Here is a 16,857-nt window from a genome sequence, read left to right as displayed (position 1 = left end):
GTTGTGCGGATAAACACCCAAAACCGGATTTGTTTGCGATTTTAAGGCAGGCTGCCTATTTGGGCACGGAAGAGAGGGAAACGCCAACACGTTTGGATTTTACTTCTCAACGGCTGATTGGATATTTCGGTTTGATTTGAATGCTATATAAGTAGCTGTCAATGTAAACTTTGCACAGTTTGGTACAGCGAAGGTTGATCAAACAAGGTAGGTTTAATAACAAAACATGTATTTTTAAGTGAAATTTGCTTGTAGTTTATAAACGTTAAAGTGTAATATACTATTTGTTTGCGTTTACAGATGAAAATCAAGACGTGCGTCTCCCTCCTTGTGCTTTTTCTTTTGGTAGTTGATCTGAGTGACTCATTGCTTTTTTGGCGACGAAGAAGTCGAAGACGTATTGTAATCTACAGACGTCGAACACCGTACTACCGTCGACGCTGTTACTACCGCCGCCGCAGCAGGCAAGTCTTTAAAGTTTTTATCTGAAACTATGTGCTACTAATACCATTGCTACAAATTATGTTTTGCTTACACAGGACTGGAAAAGACAACTTTATCTCAGGTAAATCTGATATGGTCTACACCCGTCAATATTTAGGTAATCTTGCTACAAAGTGATCAATTTAAGTTATTGATCACTCTCTCGTAAAATGTGTGCCAAGCTCATTTAGTATTTCCATTTTTGCGTATTAGGCCACTTTTAAGCGTAGCGGGTCTGTTCTTTTTAATGTAACAAATAGAAAACGAAGATGACAACGAAGACGTAAAACTTGAAGAAGACAAAGAGTTCGAGAGTCTTCCTGATGATTCAGATGATATTAATGATCTGCTTGAAGTAGAAGAGAATAAACTTACCGAATAAATTTAAGAGAAAAATTTAAAGGTACGTTTAGCTGTACGATAGCTTAATAAAAACCGTAGCTCAGTAAAGACGTATAAAATCTAATTCTACTTGTGTTAGAAGCAAACGTGTTAAAATGTTGGCTTCCTGTTGTTGGTGATTGAGCGTGCTATAATATGCTTATTTAGCTGTTGATTAATTGTTTATGTTTTTACAGAAAATGACTTCTGACAGGGAAGACGATCTCCAAAATATTGTGATAAAATTATGATCAAAATAAATACACGATGGGGCAGCAACTTCTTTTTATTGTTGAACACAGGTTAAAGGCAGCTATATGACATTTCTCAAACGAATTTCAAGTGGCTAAACCGTTAGAACACATTGCAGTCAATTTCAAATACAAACAAGCGTGGCGTAATAAATCTGTACCGAATCAAAATAAACCGTCTCGCAAAATAACAACGTCAGAACAAACCTGTATCCCTACCAAAATAACAGAGTGTTAAAATAGCAACCTACACCTTACGCACAAATATTTTTTTAACCTGGAAAAACAAACCTACTCCCCATATACCGCGCAAACCCGATAACTGAACAAAAAATACCCGCTCGTAATTATGTAAAGTACAAATATATTTACAGTTGTAACTATTTCAAAACAAAATGAGTTGTTGGGCTTGTGCGTTACATAAAGGATTTTTTTACATTATCTTCGTTTTCAGTGTTGGGTGTCCATTGGGGAAACGAATAAACGCATAAACCCATGCGCAAAAAGACAAACAATTGCCAGGAATTATCAAAACTACCCAAACATGCAGAAAAACGTCTTTAAGTGCACTTGGTGTACCTGATGCCCCAAACCCAAACAAAAACCCCAAATAATTCAATCTCTCCAAAATGTAATACTAGAATCTGGTGTTGTCTAGTTACTACAGAGAAGGAAAAGTAAATACCTTGATGGAAATTTGTAAAGTGAACAAAAAAAACAAAATTGTAGCGGCGTAATCTTATAAGTCACGTCATATAAACATTAGCAAAAAACAAAATAAGTTTTAAAATCTAAGAAAAGGATAAAGCAACATATCCTACTGTTGCAAAATATTTGTTTGGGCAAAACACAGACATGTTTCCAATAAGCTTCGTTTCCGTTGGATTCTAATTTAGAAATAAGTGGTAACTTATCGAAAAATCTACTAGCACCAAACCTCGACAGTCCCACATTACGCTAAATTCCGATGGAGCAAAGAGCACTAAGACGCATTTAAAACGACATATCTCTAAACATGCTGACTATAGCTATGCTTTTTGGAGTGGGGTCAGGTATTATTATTATTTAAAATACAATAAAACTAACTTTAACACTAAGTTTCTATGCACAAAATTTTAACAAAAAATACTTTCTAACCTACCTTGGCTGCGAAATAAACAATTCAGCTCTTTCCGCTACTACTCGAAAGTTAGTTAAAACGCCAAGAGCGGAATTACTGATTTAGCTGCTAGAAAAAATAGGGCTGGGAAGTAAGTATTTGAAAATTTTCCATGAAGAACTAAGTCTTAAAGTTGTTTTTATTGAACTTTTAATGATACAACCAAGTATTTTTAGAGATACACTGTTTTATATAGGTTACTGTCGCTTTAGCGCCACATATCACAATTTAGCGGAATGTGGGGCTGCCGTGAGGTATGTTGTTGTAGTAGATTTTCCCTTCTTGGTATATAATACAGTGTCTTGGGCAGGAACTTGGACGAATGGTCTGGCGCGCCTGACTTATGTAACAGACATGAAACAAACCCTTGATCGGGATTCGTCCCCACGAGTGTCCTGGGTTTGAACCCCGTTAAAAAAAAGTAATACAGTGTCTTGTTGGCTGCATTTTAAGGGTTCAAATTACAGATTACTTGAATACAATATTCTGTCTTACTTAACGTGCCCTAAAAAGCGTGCCACTGTGTTAAACAATTGGTTACTGTCAGTGGACTTTTTGTAACAGAACCGACTGAAAAATAAAACTTTGGTGATAGAACCGACTGACAATAAATTTAAATACCATCAATGCTCTGCATATTAAACAAAATAAGGATTTTGAACTTGGCACACTAAGTGTTAAACCTTGAATTCTTGTATTGGCCTGTTAACTTTTGATAAAATTAATCGCATATGGCATCAAACTTAGTATTTTCAAACTCCAGTGGCGTATGCTAATCTCACGTGTTTGTCACGACAGTAGTGTTTACAAATTAAACCATTTGTTAAAGGAACTAGTGATGCACCGAACCCGCCTGAAAAGGTTCGGGCCGAAACCGAATATTCGGCCACGAGGCCGAATAATTTCGGCCGAATCAGGCCGAACCTAAAATCCCCGTTTATATGGATGTTTCCAACTGAACCTTGCGTCGTTGATGCGAGTGAAGTGCATTATGTTAAATCAAAATCACTTTCACAATGCGAAAGTTTTACTAAACTTGTAATATTTGAGGCTCGTATTTTATAAACGCAGCAATTAGTTAATTTATTACGTTTCGCATAGGCGAAAATGATAGTTTAGGCCAGGGGTCTTCAACATTTTTAGCTCAATCGCCCCCTTTCCAAGGCACTGGCTCAAAATCGCCCCCCTATGAGATTGTTATTTGTATAAAAGTTCTGCCTTTTGAGCAGATGTAGGCAGTTAGATTCTCCAGCAACACGAAAGATTCAGTTAACAGTTAAAACCTAATTTCATTGCAACTACAACACGCAAGGTCCATTTCACGCAATTAAAACGCATCTGAAAACAATTTGTAACATCATAGACAAAACAATATTACGATTATGCGCAAACAATCGCTTTCTTTTGTTGACAACAATAGGGCATTACTCGGTAGAGGTGAATCCTAAATGATTCAAATACTTCGCGGTTTGGGAAGCGCTTGTAGGCCTATAGGTAGTGTAAAAGCGAAAACAGTTCGAGGTAAAGTTCGTTACCGTTGTATTTAAAGTATGGCCTGTCACCATACATAGCCACAATAAAGTGTTCCCTGTGGCTAATTAAATGCCTAACATTGGTTTCGAGATCACAATGTATTCAAATAGCAGCATGTTTAATCTGACGTGTCCATTGTCCCTGGTGTTTGTTTGCAAGACGAATTATATCTGCTTGTAAGTCAAAGTTAGGTGAGTCTCACAGATATGGTGCATATTTATACTATCAGTAATGTTGAAATCGCCCCCTTTTGAAGTCAAATCGCCCCCTAACTTCCAAAATTGCCACCATCGCCCCCTCGGTAGACGAAATCGCCCCCGTTGAAGAACCTTGGTTTAGGCATTAATTCCATGCAATCAAAAAGTTCGGTTTCGGCCGAATTTTCAAAAAAAGTTCGGGCCGAAACCGAAACATCGGAAAACAGCGTATTCGGCCGAAATGTTTCGGCCAACCGAAACTTCGGTGCACCACTAAAAGGAACTATAATAATGGCAATTATCACACTTCCAATTGTCGGTAAATTTGAATACAGTTTGAATGTAAATCTAAGGCCCGAAATCAGATCGACGGATGTTTTCACATCACGTGTCAAACTGAATGAACAGCTAAGAAATATATTGTCCACATTTTTTAGGCTTTTTAGGGTCTTACCATGGTATTTTTGAGGGGCATCCCTTCATTCATTTGTTTCTTTTTCATGAACTAATATAAGTATTTCTAGGCAAACTTCGTTACAACAGGAAAAAACAAGTGCCCACATTAAGTTTTGACTTGAAAAACATGGTTATTGTTACAAACTTTATAACATCTATTGGTAAAACAACAAAACTTGACGGAACAACCCACCAAATGTTTGTTGTAATAGGTTGCATTGGTGTTTTCGTGTGGAAGTATAAATATGTATATAAACGACGGTGGCAACACATTGGATTGTAGTCGACTTGTGAAACCAACAAGTCAAACGTAAGTTTAAAAAATGCTAAAGTGATGGTCATTTTTGGTTATCTAACTGTACAATACCGTTTCAGATGAAGGTGAAGACATGTCTATGCTTGCTACTACTCTTCTTGTTGGTGATTGATTTCGGGAACTCGCTAATTCGAAGGCGTTTTTGGCGTCGCCGAATTTGGCGTCATCGGCGTCGCTCGATTTGGCGTTTTCGGCGTCGATCGATTGGTTGGATTCACCGGCGCCGACGATTGTTTTTCCGCCGCAGAAGGTAGCATAGATTTATCGAACTAAAAAACAATCCAGTTGCGACTTTTATCCTAATTCTGCAGTATTCTATCTCTTGTGGTTGTAAGCATTTTAGCAAAACGTATAATAATTAATAATTTTTTTCCAGGCTTTTCGGGAAAGATGAACAGGACAAAATGCCAGGTATTTTACGGGTTTTGCTTGTAACGTGAACAACAGTAAAACAATTAAAATATATCTTAGAGCAAGGAGAAGATGTTGAAGAGATAAATTTTGAGGAAGATCCAGATTTTGCCGATGATCCAATGGACTTTTTGGAAAAAATGGAGGAAGAAAACTAAGTTAGAAGGTGCTTTTTTGTGTATGTAATAAATTTCGGAATTTTTGACACGATAAAAAAGTTAAAAAATAGATTCGATGCAAAGAAAAGTTACATTTATTTATTCTACTTCGCTGGCAGTTTGTTTCCAGTAAAGCTACTATTTAAGTCCGTGTCTTGTGTACCTAAGTTACATTTATGATTTTATACAACGACTAGCAAAAAAATACAAGGAAATAACATTAAACCTGTTTTGTGCAGACTGAAAGTGTCGCCAAGAATCAACTGGATCATGTCAATGGGTGACAGTTTACCAGTTTGAAATAAAAACACGATGCTTATCATTTTTGTCATGTGTTCATTTTTCGGCAGTGATTCATTTCACTCATCTACTTTTATCCAGAAACAAGTTTCGGGGTTTATTTGTCAAACTTGAAATTTTCATACAAACCGACAGTCAATATTATTGCGATCATACAATGCTAAAACATGTTTGCAGATGAAGTGTTACTATCTCACTTCCTCTCTTGCGTCAAAACTAGTTTTACTTGATTTTGTTGTTTGGTCCATCTTTTTAATTTGCTTATAAAATGCAGTAAAATAAAAAACAACAACATAAGAATTAAGTAAAACTCTCACACCAAATAAAAGAGAGTTAGGAGCAGATGATGGATCAAAGAACAAAAAAAGTTTTTCGGGATCAGAACTCGGTTAATGTAAAACGTGTGAAAATCGGTTTGTTCCAGTCAAAACACAGTGTAAAACCGGATTCAGAACGCTATTTCTACATTGAAAGAGTCTGTTTTTGAAAAATACGTTTCGACATTTTGCAATTTAGTTAAAAAAAGCGATCATGATGTTGGGTTTGGGTTTCCAATCGAAAATGTAAGCGTTACGGCTAAGTTTTTTTTTCTGAATTCAAACCTAGTATTCCCGCTATTTTGCACAAAAAGTATCCGATTCGATATCCGATACGTAAGAGATACTTGCAGTGATTACTTAAAGTTCTATTTAGGTGTTTCTCTTAAATTTTATTCGAACATTGAAATAAAACGTTTGTGGGTCTTTGTTATACTGTCTGTTGCCACTAAGCACTTTTTAACAAAGTCTTTAGGCATGTATTGATTGTGTTTCATTATACAGGAAAAACTGACACACATGGCTAATGTAATCAATGAAATTAAACAAAATATTCGTTGCAACGATGCTAATAATTAGTGCTAGACATGTGAATCGCTTTTTTGCCTTATAATTTCATTCGCTTAACGACACAAACAATTGTGTTGCAATAACATCTGGAGTCGGTGTCGACCGACAGTTTTCAAAATATTGAGGTAGGCCAGGGTTTTTTTAAGGTTTGGTTTGGGTGACCGCTAAGTAGTTTTAAGAGACCGCAAGTGTTTCATTTAAATACCAAAAAAATAGCCATATTTGCTTAAACGAAATATTTATTAGGCTACTGGCAAATTTTGGGAAACCGCTGGAGAAATTTAACACCTTAAAAAAACACTGGAGGTATAGGTACTACCAGCATAACGCACCCCAGACCGAAAAATTATCTTCTGCCATCAATGATTTTCCCTTTGTCGTGGAAAATCCGGAAAAATGTACAATGAGAAGTACATATTTAGCCAAAGATATTCCAAACATATATCTACTCCACTTGACATAAAACTTGATGCCGGACTGTGTTTCTGTCTTTTAATTTTTAGTGCATAACGCTTACACGATTGGCAGCATTTAAGTTCTTCATACAAATAGCCAATCGAACAAACACCCGTTGAACTGCAGTTTTTAGTTCAGTTTAGATCAGTGGTTCTCAATCTTTTTAACTTTGCGGACCTTTTCGGTGCTGTAATCTAATTGCGGACCCCTTAGAAGTTTTAGGTTTTTTTTTCATTTTTATTTACGAGCAACCAAACATGGTGCAAAGTTACAACCACATTTGGTCCAGGACCAAAATTTTAATCCCTTTTTCTGGGTTACGACAACGGGAATCAACAAGAAAGAGCCATTACAGTGTAATATGACGTTTTTTCCACTAACAATTTACGTCTGTTTCATCACAATGGGGTTTAGATGTCATAATGCATTGTAGTTTGTTGCCTACGAAGAATGTTTTCAAACAAGTTTCATGCTATTTTTTAAATGCCAAAGCGTTTTTTTTTCAATTTGCGATTTAATAATCTCGTTTTGTGTTAATTAAGAAGTTGTCGCGGACCCCCTGAAAACGCGTGGCGGACCACCAGGGGTCCGCGGACCCCCGGTTGAGAACCACTGGTTTAGATTATGACATAACTTGATATTTTGTTTTCCGTTTCATTTTTTAAAAACAAGTGGCAAATTTGTTCGTGCGCTTTCATGAATAAACATTGCAATAGTTTGAGTTTCTTGTTGGACAAACTATAGAACAGTTTAATGCGACAGCTTATATAAGATGTACCCACATGTGACAATTGTTTTAAAAAATGTAATAATGTTTTGTATACTTTAAACAAATACCCACATGCAATTTTGGTCTTAAATTTTTTGAATGTTTTGTAAACTCAGATACACTCATGCAAATCGGGAGTTAAATGTACAACAGAAAACATCCGAACAAAAATAAATATGCACATTAAATCGTGCGTAGGCTACAATAACCCACGGTACTGCCCACAAATTGTGTGTTGAGATAAGTTCATTTGTTTCTTATTCTTGTCCCACGTACGGAATGTAGATGTCCATAAAAACGGTGATGGTAATACGTTGAATTACATTCATCTTGTGGAACCAAGTAATCAGAGGTAAGTTTTTGTAATTTGGTAAAGCGGTGTTCATTATCTATTGTATTCTAAACTGTTTCAATGTTTCAGATGAAACTGAAGACTTGTCTAGTTTTGGTCGTTCTCTTCTTGTTGTTCGTTGACTTTGGCGACGCCAAGCGGGTCTACCCACGGCGTTTGGCGCGGCGCTTGGTTCGCTCATTCCGAAGACGATTTTCCTGCCTTCGCATAAGGTAGTATATTTAATAAACAAACAAAATTAGAATGTGTATGCTTTTAGTCACTAAATGCCGAATGTGTCAACATAATTGCCATTGTTGTTGCCCACATTGGAGAAAAACGTAAGACATTTTTTGCAGACGTTTAAGAAAATTCGCACGTGGAGACAATGACATTGCTGGTAATTTACTCATTTTATTCCTCGAGAAATGTACAACCAGTAAAATTTTTAAATATTATGTTTTCTAGAAAAACAGGAAGACACGGCAAACACAATGCATGAAGAAGACAAAGATTTGGAAAACTTAGTTATCAGTGATCTTGCAAATCTTTCAGAAGAAGAAGGTAAAGAGGAAACAAAATAAGTAAAATATGCGCCTTTTCGTGTGTATATTGACAATTATATTTCGAGTCGTGGCATAAATGTAGGCAGCTTATAGTAACGAATGGAAAATATAACAATAAAATGTAGATTAATGAACAATATTTTTTACAGACTGAAAGTGTAAAAGGAAGCAACTGGATCATGTAATTGAGTGACAGATTGCAATAAAAACAAACGATTGCTACATTTGTCAATTTCCGTCTATGTTTGATTTGAGTGACAGTCGAATATTCAGTTACTTGGTTAGTTTCATATATTTGACCTGAGCATAAAGCGATCGAGTGTACCTGACTGAAACATTTGGTAATCATACCCAAAAAATTAAACTTTTAAAAGCTCAGTCTTTTTGAATTAGAAACAATCTTCTTTAGTTTGGCTAACTGGTTTGAAAAATCAAAATAAAAAAAACACAAATTTGACTGTAACTGTAGTTAGTACTGTTCATTCATACATAATAATAAAAAAATACGACACCGCGTAAAATGGATTTTAATTTCACCTCAAATTGTAAAACTTTACGCAAAACCCTTACAACAAGTATATGTACACAAGACCACCAACCAAAACCTTATTTGGGGGCAATCGATTGTAATCAATTGTAACGGACACACACAATAGTTCCAAAATATTTTACGTCAGTAAAGGTTAAAATTCACATAACATTGTGTTTACTTTAATTAATGACATTAAAAGCAATACACAATTTATGCACAACCGAAATAACGATATTATTCTGTAATAAGAAATCTGTCAGTGCTAAAACTTATTAACCTATAAGTAACGGTCCCCGATGTAAGCTTCAACAGAAATTTTGATGCCAAAGGCAGCGAAGTCGAGATCGGTCAAGACCATCACTTGCACATCATCATTAGTTGCAGGAAAAGATTGACTTAGCTGTAGCCAGTGGAAATCGTCCCACTGTACAATAAAAAAAATTGTAACTTTTTCATAACTTTTCTTGCTTTTTTGCACGTTACATCTAAAAAGGATTAGGTGAGGATTCAGGATTAAACCTTCTCACGAAATGACAAATAAAAATGACTATAAACTTCTTCCCACGAAGTCTAATTAAACCTTGCGCATAAGCAGGAGGCATGAGCATGTTTTTACTACAAATCTTACAGCGTAATATCCGACATAAACAACGTATGATGTTGCACGTTCCACTTTCTGCATCCTTACGTAATAAGTTCCATTGTCAAACTATAAACAAAATAGATTTTTAGCAACAAATTTGATTCACAAAACTACAAATCATTACCTTGTCAATAATGCCGTAGGCCAGATCTAAAAACACAGTATCATGAGTAAGTTGAAACACAGGATAAAGAAACATAAAGTCTTACCAAGGTTATGATTCCAGTAGCAGTGTTCTGGATCGAGAGGTTTCTTTCTTTTGAAACAAACAAAACAACACGTATTTTACCATACAAAAGGTTGAGCAAAATATGTATAAACGTACTGATAGTGGAAGTATTCGCAGAAGGCTTCATCTTGTCCTTCTGAACACAAAGTTTTGTTGTCACATATGAACTGTGGAGATATACAGAGGAGAGAGTCCGAGACCGAACATTTCGTTTCAAAGAACCAGTTTAAAGTGCAACCTAAATAAAAAGTGGACGTCGTTAAATTACAGAACATACTTGTAAATGACATTTTCTTCATTTTTCTACATGGTCGGGTGTTTTAGTTCAAAAAAAGTCTTCCATTCAAATTTACAAACATTTAGTCTCCAATATATGATTTATTAACGTTTAATTTTGGAATCAAACTTAAATAAGCGATAACCAGTCTAATTTAAGTCATATGTTTGTGATGTAACAATAGCCCGAACTCGTGAGGCCAAAACGTACTGTTGCATTTTTATCCAATTCGTTTCCTAAAACTTGGCATATTTTTTTGGCCGAAATCGGTGTCAAATTGATTTTGAGGATTTTAAAAACTAAACTAGAAATAAAATAGAAATCCAACAAACTTGATACTTTCTTACATTTTGTCATAAAACCAGCTTGGCCGACTAATTCTTGGCTTCCAACAATAGTTTTAAGCGTCACTATGTATTTATTTACTTCCATCATTGGAAACATTATCTTGACGGATGACACAAGTTCATCACCACTAAGTGTTGTTGATGTTACCGGTGGTCCTTGAAGCCAGCGGCCAAACTGTAATTTGATAAAACGTAAGTTACTTATTTAGTAATAGAAACGTAGTATTACATAGTAATTAGTAACACCTTTCGAAAATTTAATTCGGTTAGGACCTAAAACACCAAAAAAATATTTGTACCTCATCCGTGAAAGTATTTACGACGATGATGTCGTAAAAAGCTTGCAATGAAATTGGGCTAACACTTATTTCCACAAAACCATCGCCAACCTGTAAAACAGTTTTAAGATGAAGCTCGTAAGATGAAATACATTTAAGTCGTTTAAACATTTATCTTTGCAAATACGTTGATCATGCATTACGTAAAAGCATAACCCTGCAATGTATTCGTATCTAAAATCTTACCGAAATGACTTTGACTGTTAGGTTTGTTGGTAGTTCGATTGAGCTATAAAGTAAAAACGTCAATAAAGGTAATAGCTAGTTTTGCATACAGGCTTACTGCAAATTTTTTAAATACGAAAAAATACATTTTTACTGAAGCTTGAGTGGAAACCGAACAAATAAAAACAGAGCCACTGCACCTGTTATAAATATTCTGATACGCCGGTGCATCCGGTTCTGAAGAAAAGTATCAGTAAAAATCATTACTTCGAAAAAATATTATTTTTTTTAAACATACTTTTAAGTAGGTTTACTTTTCCTATGTTTTGCCGATTTGGGCGCAAAAATGCAAAACAGATTTTGGAAAAGGGTATTTGTAGAGTTTAATGAAATATAGCTGGTAATTACCAAAATACTCATGCAAAATACCAAACATTTTATTACCTTGAGTTGTCAAGTTTTTCGATGTTTCGTTGACTCTGTGAAAGGTGGCGAGCAGCAAATTAGTTCATAAGTTACCAACATTTAAGGCAAATTTACGAAAAATATATGCACAATTTGATTGCGTAGCAGCAAAATTTCGTGGGTTTTATTTTTAATACAACAGTGTGACGCAAGCAGAAGAATACGTGCCTTTGAAACAGTTCGCAATGTTGCTCGTCCGTTCCATCCCAGCAATCTTCTACTCCATCGCACATTATCTCCTCTGTCAGGCAAGTTGATAGAGTTTTTCCAGGTGATAGGCAATATAGAGGAATGATACATTCTTCAAGAGTATAGTATTTTGAAGTAGGTGTTTCATTTCAAAAAAAAAATAGTAGCGTACCATAAACGAACTTACAATTACATGTTTTAGTCATTTTTATGCACAATTCCACATTAACAACATGAAAAACTATTGCGCATTTTCACCTGCGTTTTATAGAACTTACAGTATAAAAACGTAAATTATGTGAGCTGACCTGGTGTAAAAAACTTTGTAGAGCCACCAAAAGTTGTCCCGTCCAAACCTTTAGCTTCGACAACAGCTTTGTGCACAGCATGTGGTACAAGGTTTGTTTTCATTATCATGACTTGCAAAGATTCTGATGTGGCGGAAAATATAGCCTCAGTTGCTGTGTTTTCGGTCTAATACATGATGTCATGTCATAGGTCGAATGGCAAACGTAATGAATAGGAAAACGCATACCTCGTAGCACGGAAGTATGGTCAGTTTGTAGGACGCAACACCTTCGATTCTACTCATATTGAATTTTACATGTCTTTCCCCAACCTATAATATAAGATCGTGTACTTAAACATTTTTTAAACTGTTGATTATTCGGCCATTGAACTTAATACAAGAAAATAGCTTTAAAACGGCAATATGGGTGAAATGGGTGGCAAACTTCCAAGTTTATTAGTCATTCGACTTACCTCCTGGACATGAAGATCAACTTTTGTGGCGTTAACTAAAAAACACAAAGTATACCAAACATATCAAAAAATAAAACTATACACATTAACAAGTAAATACTTACAGAGGTACGAAGGCAATTGTTTATCACAAAAATCTTCTCGATATATTGCGGAGCTGCAAAGAATGACTTTAGTTAAAAAAAGACGAAATTTGGTTTGGTATAGATGCTAAATGGGAAAAAGTAACAAGCGTTTAACGCAATTTATTATACCCTCCGGAATCTGATGTTATATTGTACACAGGTTGTGATTTTTTTCTTACTTGCAAGAATTTTCGTCTTCTCCGAATAAGCATTGTAATTCCCCATCGCATATATCCAGAGGTGAGATGCAAACAAATCCATTGTATTTGTAATTTCGTGGTTGGCATGAAAATATCTCACATGCTAAAACATAATAAAACTTGTAGTTTGTAGACAAAATTAAATCAAGCATTCAAGACTATATTCCCAAATAATCTCATTTTTAACTATACTGATATACAAAAAAAAAACTAAATATCGTGCTCAAAGCATACTGACATTTTGCTCTGATATGTCAAATTAAACAGCTTATAGAGTCTGCCTGCAAATATTTTGGTTGGAAACACTGTTAAATTTGCCACGAGATAACCAAATGGGGTTTCGTACCAAATAAATTGGTCGTTATAAAGTTTAAATATTTACAGCCTGTTTGAAAACTCGCGTTGCCCATAATTTCTTGTCCACCGATGTTGATTTTGACATTTAACACATACGAAGAGTAAGGAATCATAAGAAACCGCATCTGCACCACTGAAACATCTCCGCTGTAAGTAGCATTTGTTGATGGACCGTTCTGATATTTCAACACAAAGTGTAAAAGCATTACAGCAAACTACTAAGTAAGCTACCAAAATATAGCATCGTTAAAATAAACTGCAATTGCATTTTCAAACAAACGTTCACATAAGTTAATTTTTTGTGTGCACAAGTGTTTACATTGGTTTTAATAACTTAACTCATTCTTTTTTTTCGTCATTTGTCACAATGGGTTTATCAAATTGTCGTTATAAGACGCACATAACTGTTACTCAAGCACAACTTTTCATGTATTTTTTACCTCCGTAGATGTTATGGAAACATCGTACTGTATATTTTTGTCCAATGCTGGTAGGCTGAAATCAACGATTCCATCTCCCACCTGCAAGAGCATTTACTCGTAAAACTGTGCAAATAACGATAGTTCTTAAATAAGTTTCCTGAATCGCTATTTTGGTTTAATATCAACACAGCACAACAAACAAACACATTTTACCTTCAAATTTTGAACGTCCAACTTGGTTGGAAAACCCGCTGAAAAGGTGAGCACCTCAAGTACTAGCAAACATGTCACTAAGTTTATATTCAACATGTTGGCTTTAAGCGTCTGTGGCATGAAATGTAGTAAGTATAAAAGCCCAATCGGGGATTATGCCTTCAAGACCTGAACATTGTTTAAACTGATTTTTTTTGTAATTCCAGCCCAGGTTTTATTCAAACTTAAGCCTGAAAGCGATCCACTTTCAGAGATAAACAGTAAAACAAATTATTTTACATTTCCTCCATTGTTTCAGCGTGAGCGTCTTCTCAAACTACCTATACCGCAATAAAACAAGTAACGATTCAGTAACAAATCAGTTAAATTGCGTTATCCGCATGAGTGAAAATTACTTTCCAACAAGCCAATGTAAGTTAATTGTGGGACACAAACGCAAATTCTATTGGTAAAAAAATTACTTCCACATAACTGACTCAACGACTCCGACTAGATAAACAACTTGAACTTGAATCGGTTGAATTATAGGTGCATTACTGCTATTTATACCATAATTGGATGCAAACGAAGAAAACTTAGCAATCTGAATGCAAATATGTTTTCACTTGTGCGATTAGTAGATTTCGAACTGAAGTGTCTTGTTTTCTATCGCCAAATAAGCATTTACGCCCGCGGGCATTTGAGAAAATTGTGGCTGTTTTGATGAAAAATGATGTATGCACATTAGTTTGTATGCACATGAGATTGTTCAAGTGCTTCGATGCCAAACAACTATTTAATATTTGCATAAAACCGGATTTTGGCGCGCAAAAATGCAGTTAATTGAAAATTAATTCCAGCTGCAGTATCTGATCGCACACTGGTGTCCGCAGCACGGCGGTCATAAACTGGAACAGGGGAATGTGCCTTCTTGCCGGGTTTCGTTTGGTGATGAGACGATATTTCGGTTGGCTCAAAAGTCGACCTACCTCAAGAAACCGGTGATTTTAATGTAAAATTGTTTTACATTTAAGTTACAATTAAATATTTGCTTAACTAACTGATGCACTAATGAGGAAAAGCCCCTTTTTGCCAAATGCGTAGAGCTGTCTGCGCTTTATATAGTATGAGCAGTGTTGCCATACCGTCGCTATTTTTAATATTTGTCCGAGTTTTGAATGACAACGTCTTAATAAATATGGTTGTACCCAGAGATGTACCGAATATTCGGTTTGCCGAATTTATTCGGCCGAATCGGTCATTTTTGCAAAGATTCGGTTTCGGCCGAATAATTTGTTGCGATTCGGCCGAAACCGAATCTTTTACGAACACAAATTTGAAGCGTTAAACGTGTCTTTTCTGCTTATTAAGGTCTACGCAATCTTTCAAAAGCCCAAACATAACGAAAGTATCTTTTTCAACACATTATCGTTTTTCCCACGGTAGTCAAAAAAATTACTAATTCATTGGCAGGTTGCCAATCATGCTTAAGGCAATTTTGAACCCCACAGAACTGAAATGAGGACGAAAAACAACTATTTTGCGCTGGTTGCCTGGTAGAAAAACATTTTTTCACGTCAAACGCGTAGCGTACGACTTCGCGTGACGTCATAAATGATTCGTTTGATTCGGCCGAATTTATTCGGCAAAACCGCCGAATATTCGGTTTCGGCCGAATCGAAATTTAGCCGATTCGGTACACCACTAGTTGTACCCATTTCTATAAAATGGTGATGTTTATGGCTTATGGCCCCATTTTGTCCTTAGCTTTATCAACGTTCTGTATTTTATTTCACCTTAAATGTATGTAACTTATACACAAGATAAGAACGAACTTACAACCCAAGAAAAAACACTGTTATCATATTAGCACGGTAACTATCAGTTGATGAGAGTAAGTTTTCTTGTTTGGTCAAAAATTGGCTGTTATGAATTCCGTAGCCTAAACACAATATTTCCGGAAAGTCGTTTGTTATGACAAGGAAATTAACCTCTTTCCCGTTGTCCTAAGTTTTAGCTTAAGACATAAATCCATCCTTCAGTAGGAGGTAGTTACTAGTTTTGAGGCATCACTAGTATAATTATCTTTGCAACAAGTGTCGTTTGTCATACAAAGCCATGTGTATGACGTCACAAAATGAATTGTAAGTCTTAGGTTAACGTTTGTGGTCATATATGGAAGGCCTTAATGCTGCCATGAAGCGATGAAAAGTTGATAACATGCTAAATGCTGTCGATCCCAAGTATAAAAAGTGGTCTGTGGTCAGAGAGGAACTGCAAAGTGTGGTCAAAAATGGAGGTGGGGCCATCAATAGAAATGACCACTCAATGTGTCTCACACATGGGTTTCACCACCAAGTGACGTTTTCGTTTCGTGATCCGATCCGCTGTGTTGCGTATCGGAGCAACTCAGTTCGCGAAGAATTTTTAGGTAAGAATAAGAAAGGTGTCGTAAAAAATAAGTATAGTTAAGAAAAACATGGTTGTTGTGTCTTTAGTGAACCATGGGACTGGACCTGGAAACGTATTTCATCTGCGAAAACACCACAAAGCTGACCAAGACTTTCCTGTGTTGGCTACTAAAGGTAATGTTTCCTACCACCACAGTTTGACGTTTAGTTGCTTAAAAATTAACAAAAACTGCCAATGTTTCAAAAAGAAAGCGACGAAAACGAAGTTTAGCATAAGAATTAGGCAAAATGAAAATTATGTGACCTAACTTAACCCCTACTTTAGATCAGCCGTAAATAAATTCTTTTTAAAGCTTCTGAAAAATCCAATGAGGTGTACAACACGAGGTTTCCTGTCAACGGTCCTCCCCTACAGCACATTGTCTGGGTTCCTAACTACAGGTAGAGGGACAACCTAACTATTAGCATTTAAAACATTGATTTTGACCAAAGAAACGTAGGCTTTTCGTAGCTTTTGGAAGTGACAAAAACCTACGTGTCTTTGCTGAC

General features: G+C 35.8%; 4 protein-coding genes and 1 long non-coding RNA gene across 6 annotated transcripts; 2 read left to right on the top strand and 3 right to left on the bottom strand.

Moving 5' to 3' along the window:
- Window positions 1-4,805: 4,805 nt before the first annotated feature.
- Window positions 4,806-5,667, top strand: LOC145209286 (uncharacterized). The gene is made up of 4 exons (XM_080079550.1): window positions 4,806-5,026; window positions 5,153-5,187; window positions 5,248-5,353; window positions 5,585-5,667. The coding sequence occupies exons 1-3, from the start codon at window positions 4,836-4,838 to the stop codon at window positions 5,343-5,345; spliced, it is 324 nt and encodes a 107-aa protein (XP_079935676.1). The 5' UTR covers window positions 4,806-4,835; the 3' UTR covers window positions 5,346-5,353; window positions 5,585-5,667.
- A 3,796-nt stretch (window positions 5,668-9,463) lies between these two features.
- Window positions 9,464-11,131, bottom strand: LOC145205622 (uncharacterized). The gene is made up of 7 exons (XM_080078389.1): window positions 10,982-11,131; window positions 10,683-10,857; window positions 10,155-10,296; window positions 10,039-10,085; window positions 9,954-9,979; window positions 9,815-9,895; window positions 9,464-9,610 (listed from the first exon to the last, which is right to left on the bottom strand). The coding sequence occupies exons 1-7, from the start codon at window positions 11,129-11,131 to the stop codon at window positions 9,464-9,466; spliced, it is 768 nt and encodes a 255-aa protein (XP_079934515.1).
- A 73-nt stretch (window positions 11,132-11,204) lies between these two features.
- On the bottom strand, window positions 11,205-11,664 carry LOC145221091 (uncharacterized). The gene is made up of 3 exons (XR_013858595.1): window positions 11,630-11,664; window positions 11,386-11,422; window positions 11,205-11,249 (listed from the first exon to the last, which is right to left on the bottom strand). It is a non-coding gene; the product is annotated as an uncharacterized LOC145221091 (long non-coding RNA).
- Window positions 11,665-12,133: 469 nt separating this feature from the next.
- LOC145205516 (uncharacterized) lies at window positions 12,134-14,020 on the bottom strand. The gene is made up of 8 exons (XM_080078286.1): window positions 13,919-14,020; window positions 13,724-13,804; window positions 13,309-13,459; window positions 12,906-13,029; window positions 12,706-12,758; window positions 12,602-12,636; window positions 12,375-12,458; window positions 12,134-12,313 (listed from the first exon to the last, which is right to left on the bottom strand). Exons 1-8 carry the CDS (start codon window positions 14,012-14,014, stop codon window positions 12,134-12,136), a joined length of 804 nt encoding a protein of 267 aa, XP_079934412.1. The 5' UTR covers window positions 14,015-14,020.
- Window positions 14,021-15,958: 1,938 nt separating this feature from the next.
- Window positions 15,959-16,856, top strand: LOC145225254 (uncharacterized). 2 transcript variants are annotated; one of them, XM_080091950.1, is made up of 3 exons: window positions 15,959-16,328; window positions 16,396-16,482; window positions 16,662-16,856. In XM_080091950.1, exons 1-3 carry the CDS (start codon window positions 16,118-16,120, stop codon window positions 16,751-16,753), a joined length of 390 nt encoding a protein of 129 aa, XP_079948076.1. In that variant the 5' UTR covers window positions 15,959-16,117; the 3' UTR covers window positions 16,754-16,856. The 2 variants fall into 2 exon arrangements, with proteins under 2 accessions (XP_079948076.1, XP_079948070.1); XM_080091944.1 differs by having other exon boundaries at window positions 16,396-16,729.
- The last annotated feature ends 1 nt before the right edge of the window (window position 16,857 follows it).

This window comes from Phallusia mammillata, chromosome 1, assembly GCF_965637545.1.
Source record: "Phallusia mammillata chromosome 1, kaPhaMamm4.hap1.1, whole genome shotgun sequence".
Taxonomy (NCBI): domain Eukaryota; kingdom Metazoa; phylum Chordata; class Ascidiacea; order Phlebobranchia; family Ascidiidae; genus Phallusia; species Phallusia mammillata.
The sequence above is the reverse complement of the archived record's forward strand: the minus strand, read 5'-3'. Positions and strand labels throughout refer to the sequence as shown.

What these genes read in the sequence shown, in the direction of transcription:
- LOC145209286 (XM_080079550.1), top strand. Translation starts at nt 4,836, where the DNA reads ATGAAGGTGAAGACATGTCTATGCTTGCTACTACTCTTCTTGTTGGTG. An exon ending in TTGTTTTTCCGCCGCAGAAG is followed by an intron (nt 5,027 to 5,152) that starts GTAGCATAGATT and finishes ATTTTTTTCCAG; the next exon opens with GCTTTTCGGGAAAGATGAAC. An exon ending in TGAACAGGACAAAATGCCAG is followed by an intron (nt 5,188 to 5,247) that starts GTATTTTACGGG and finishes AATATATCTTAG; the next exon opens with AGCAAGGAGAAGATGTTGAA.
- LOC145205622 (XM_080078389.1), bottom strand. Translation starts at nt 11,131, where the DNA reads ATGTTTAAACGACTTAAATGTATTTCATCTTACGAGCTTCATCTTAAA. An exon ending in AGCTGGTTTTATGACAAAAT is followed by an intron (nt 10,297 to 10,682) that starts GTAAGAAAGTAT and finishes CTTTTTATTTAG; the next exon opens with GTTGCACTTTAAACTGGTTC. An exon ending in CCTACGGCATTATTGACAAG is followed by an intron (nt 9,896 to 9,953) that starts GTAATGATTTGT and finishes TTTTGTTTATAG; the next exon opens with TTTGACAATGGAACTTATTA.
- LOC145205516 (XM_080078286.1), bottom strand. Translation starts at nt 14,014, where the DNA reads ATGTTGAATATAAACTTAGTGACATGTTTGCTAGTACTTGAGGTGCTC. An exon ending in TTTCCATAACATCTACGGAG is followed by an intron (nt 13,460 to 13,723) that starts GTAAAAAATACA and finishes TTGAAATATCAG; the next exon opens with AACGGTCCATCAACAAATGC. An exon ending in TTGATCTTCATGTCCAGGAG is followed by an intron (nt 12,459 to 12,601) that starts GTAAGTCGAATG and finishes CTTATATTATAG; the next exon opens with GTTGGGGAAAGACATGTAAA.
- LOC145225254 (XM_080091944.1), top strand. Translation starts at nt 16,118, where the DNA reads ATGCTAAATGCTGTCGATCCCAAGTATAAAAAGTGGTCTGTGGTCAGA. An exon ending in AGTTCGCGAAGAATTTTTAG is followed by an intron (nt 16,329 to 16,395) that starts GTAAGAATAAGA and finishes TTGTGTCTTTAG; the next exon opens with TGAACCATGGGACTGGACCT.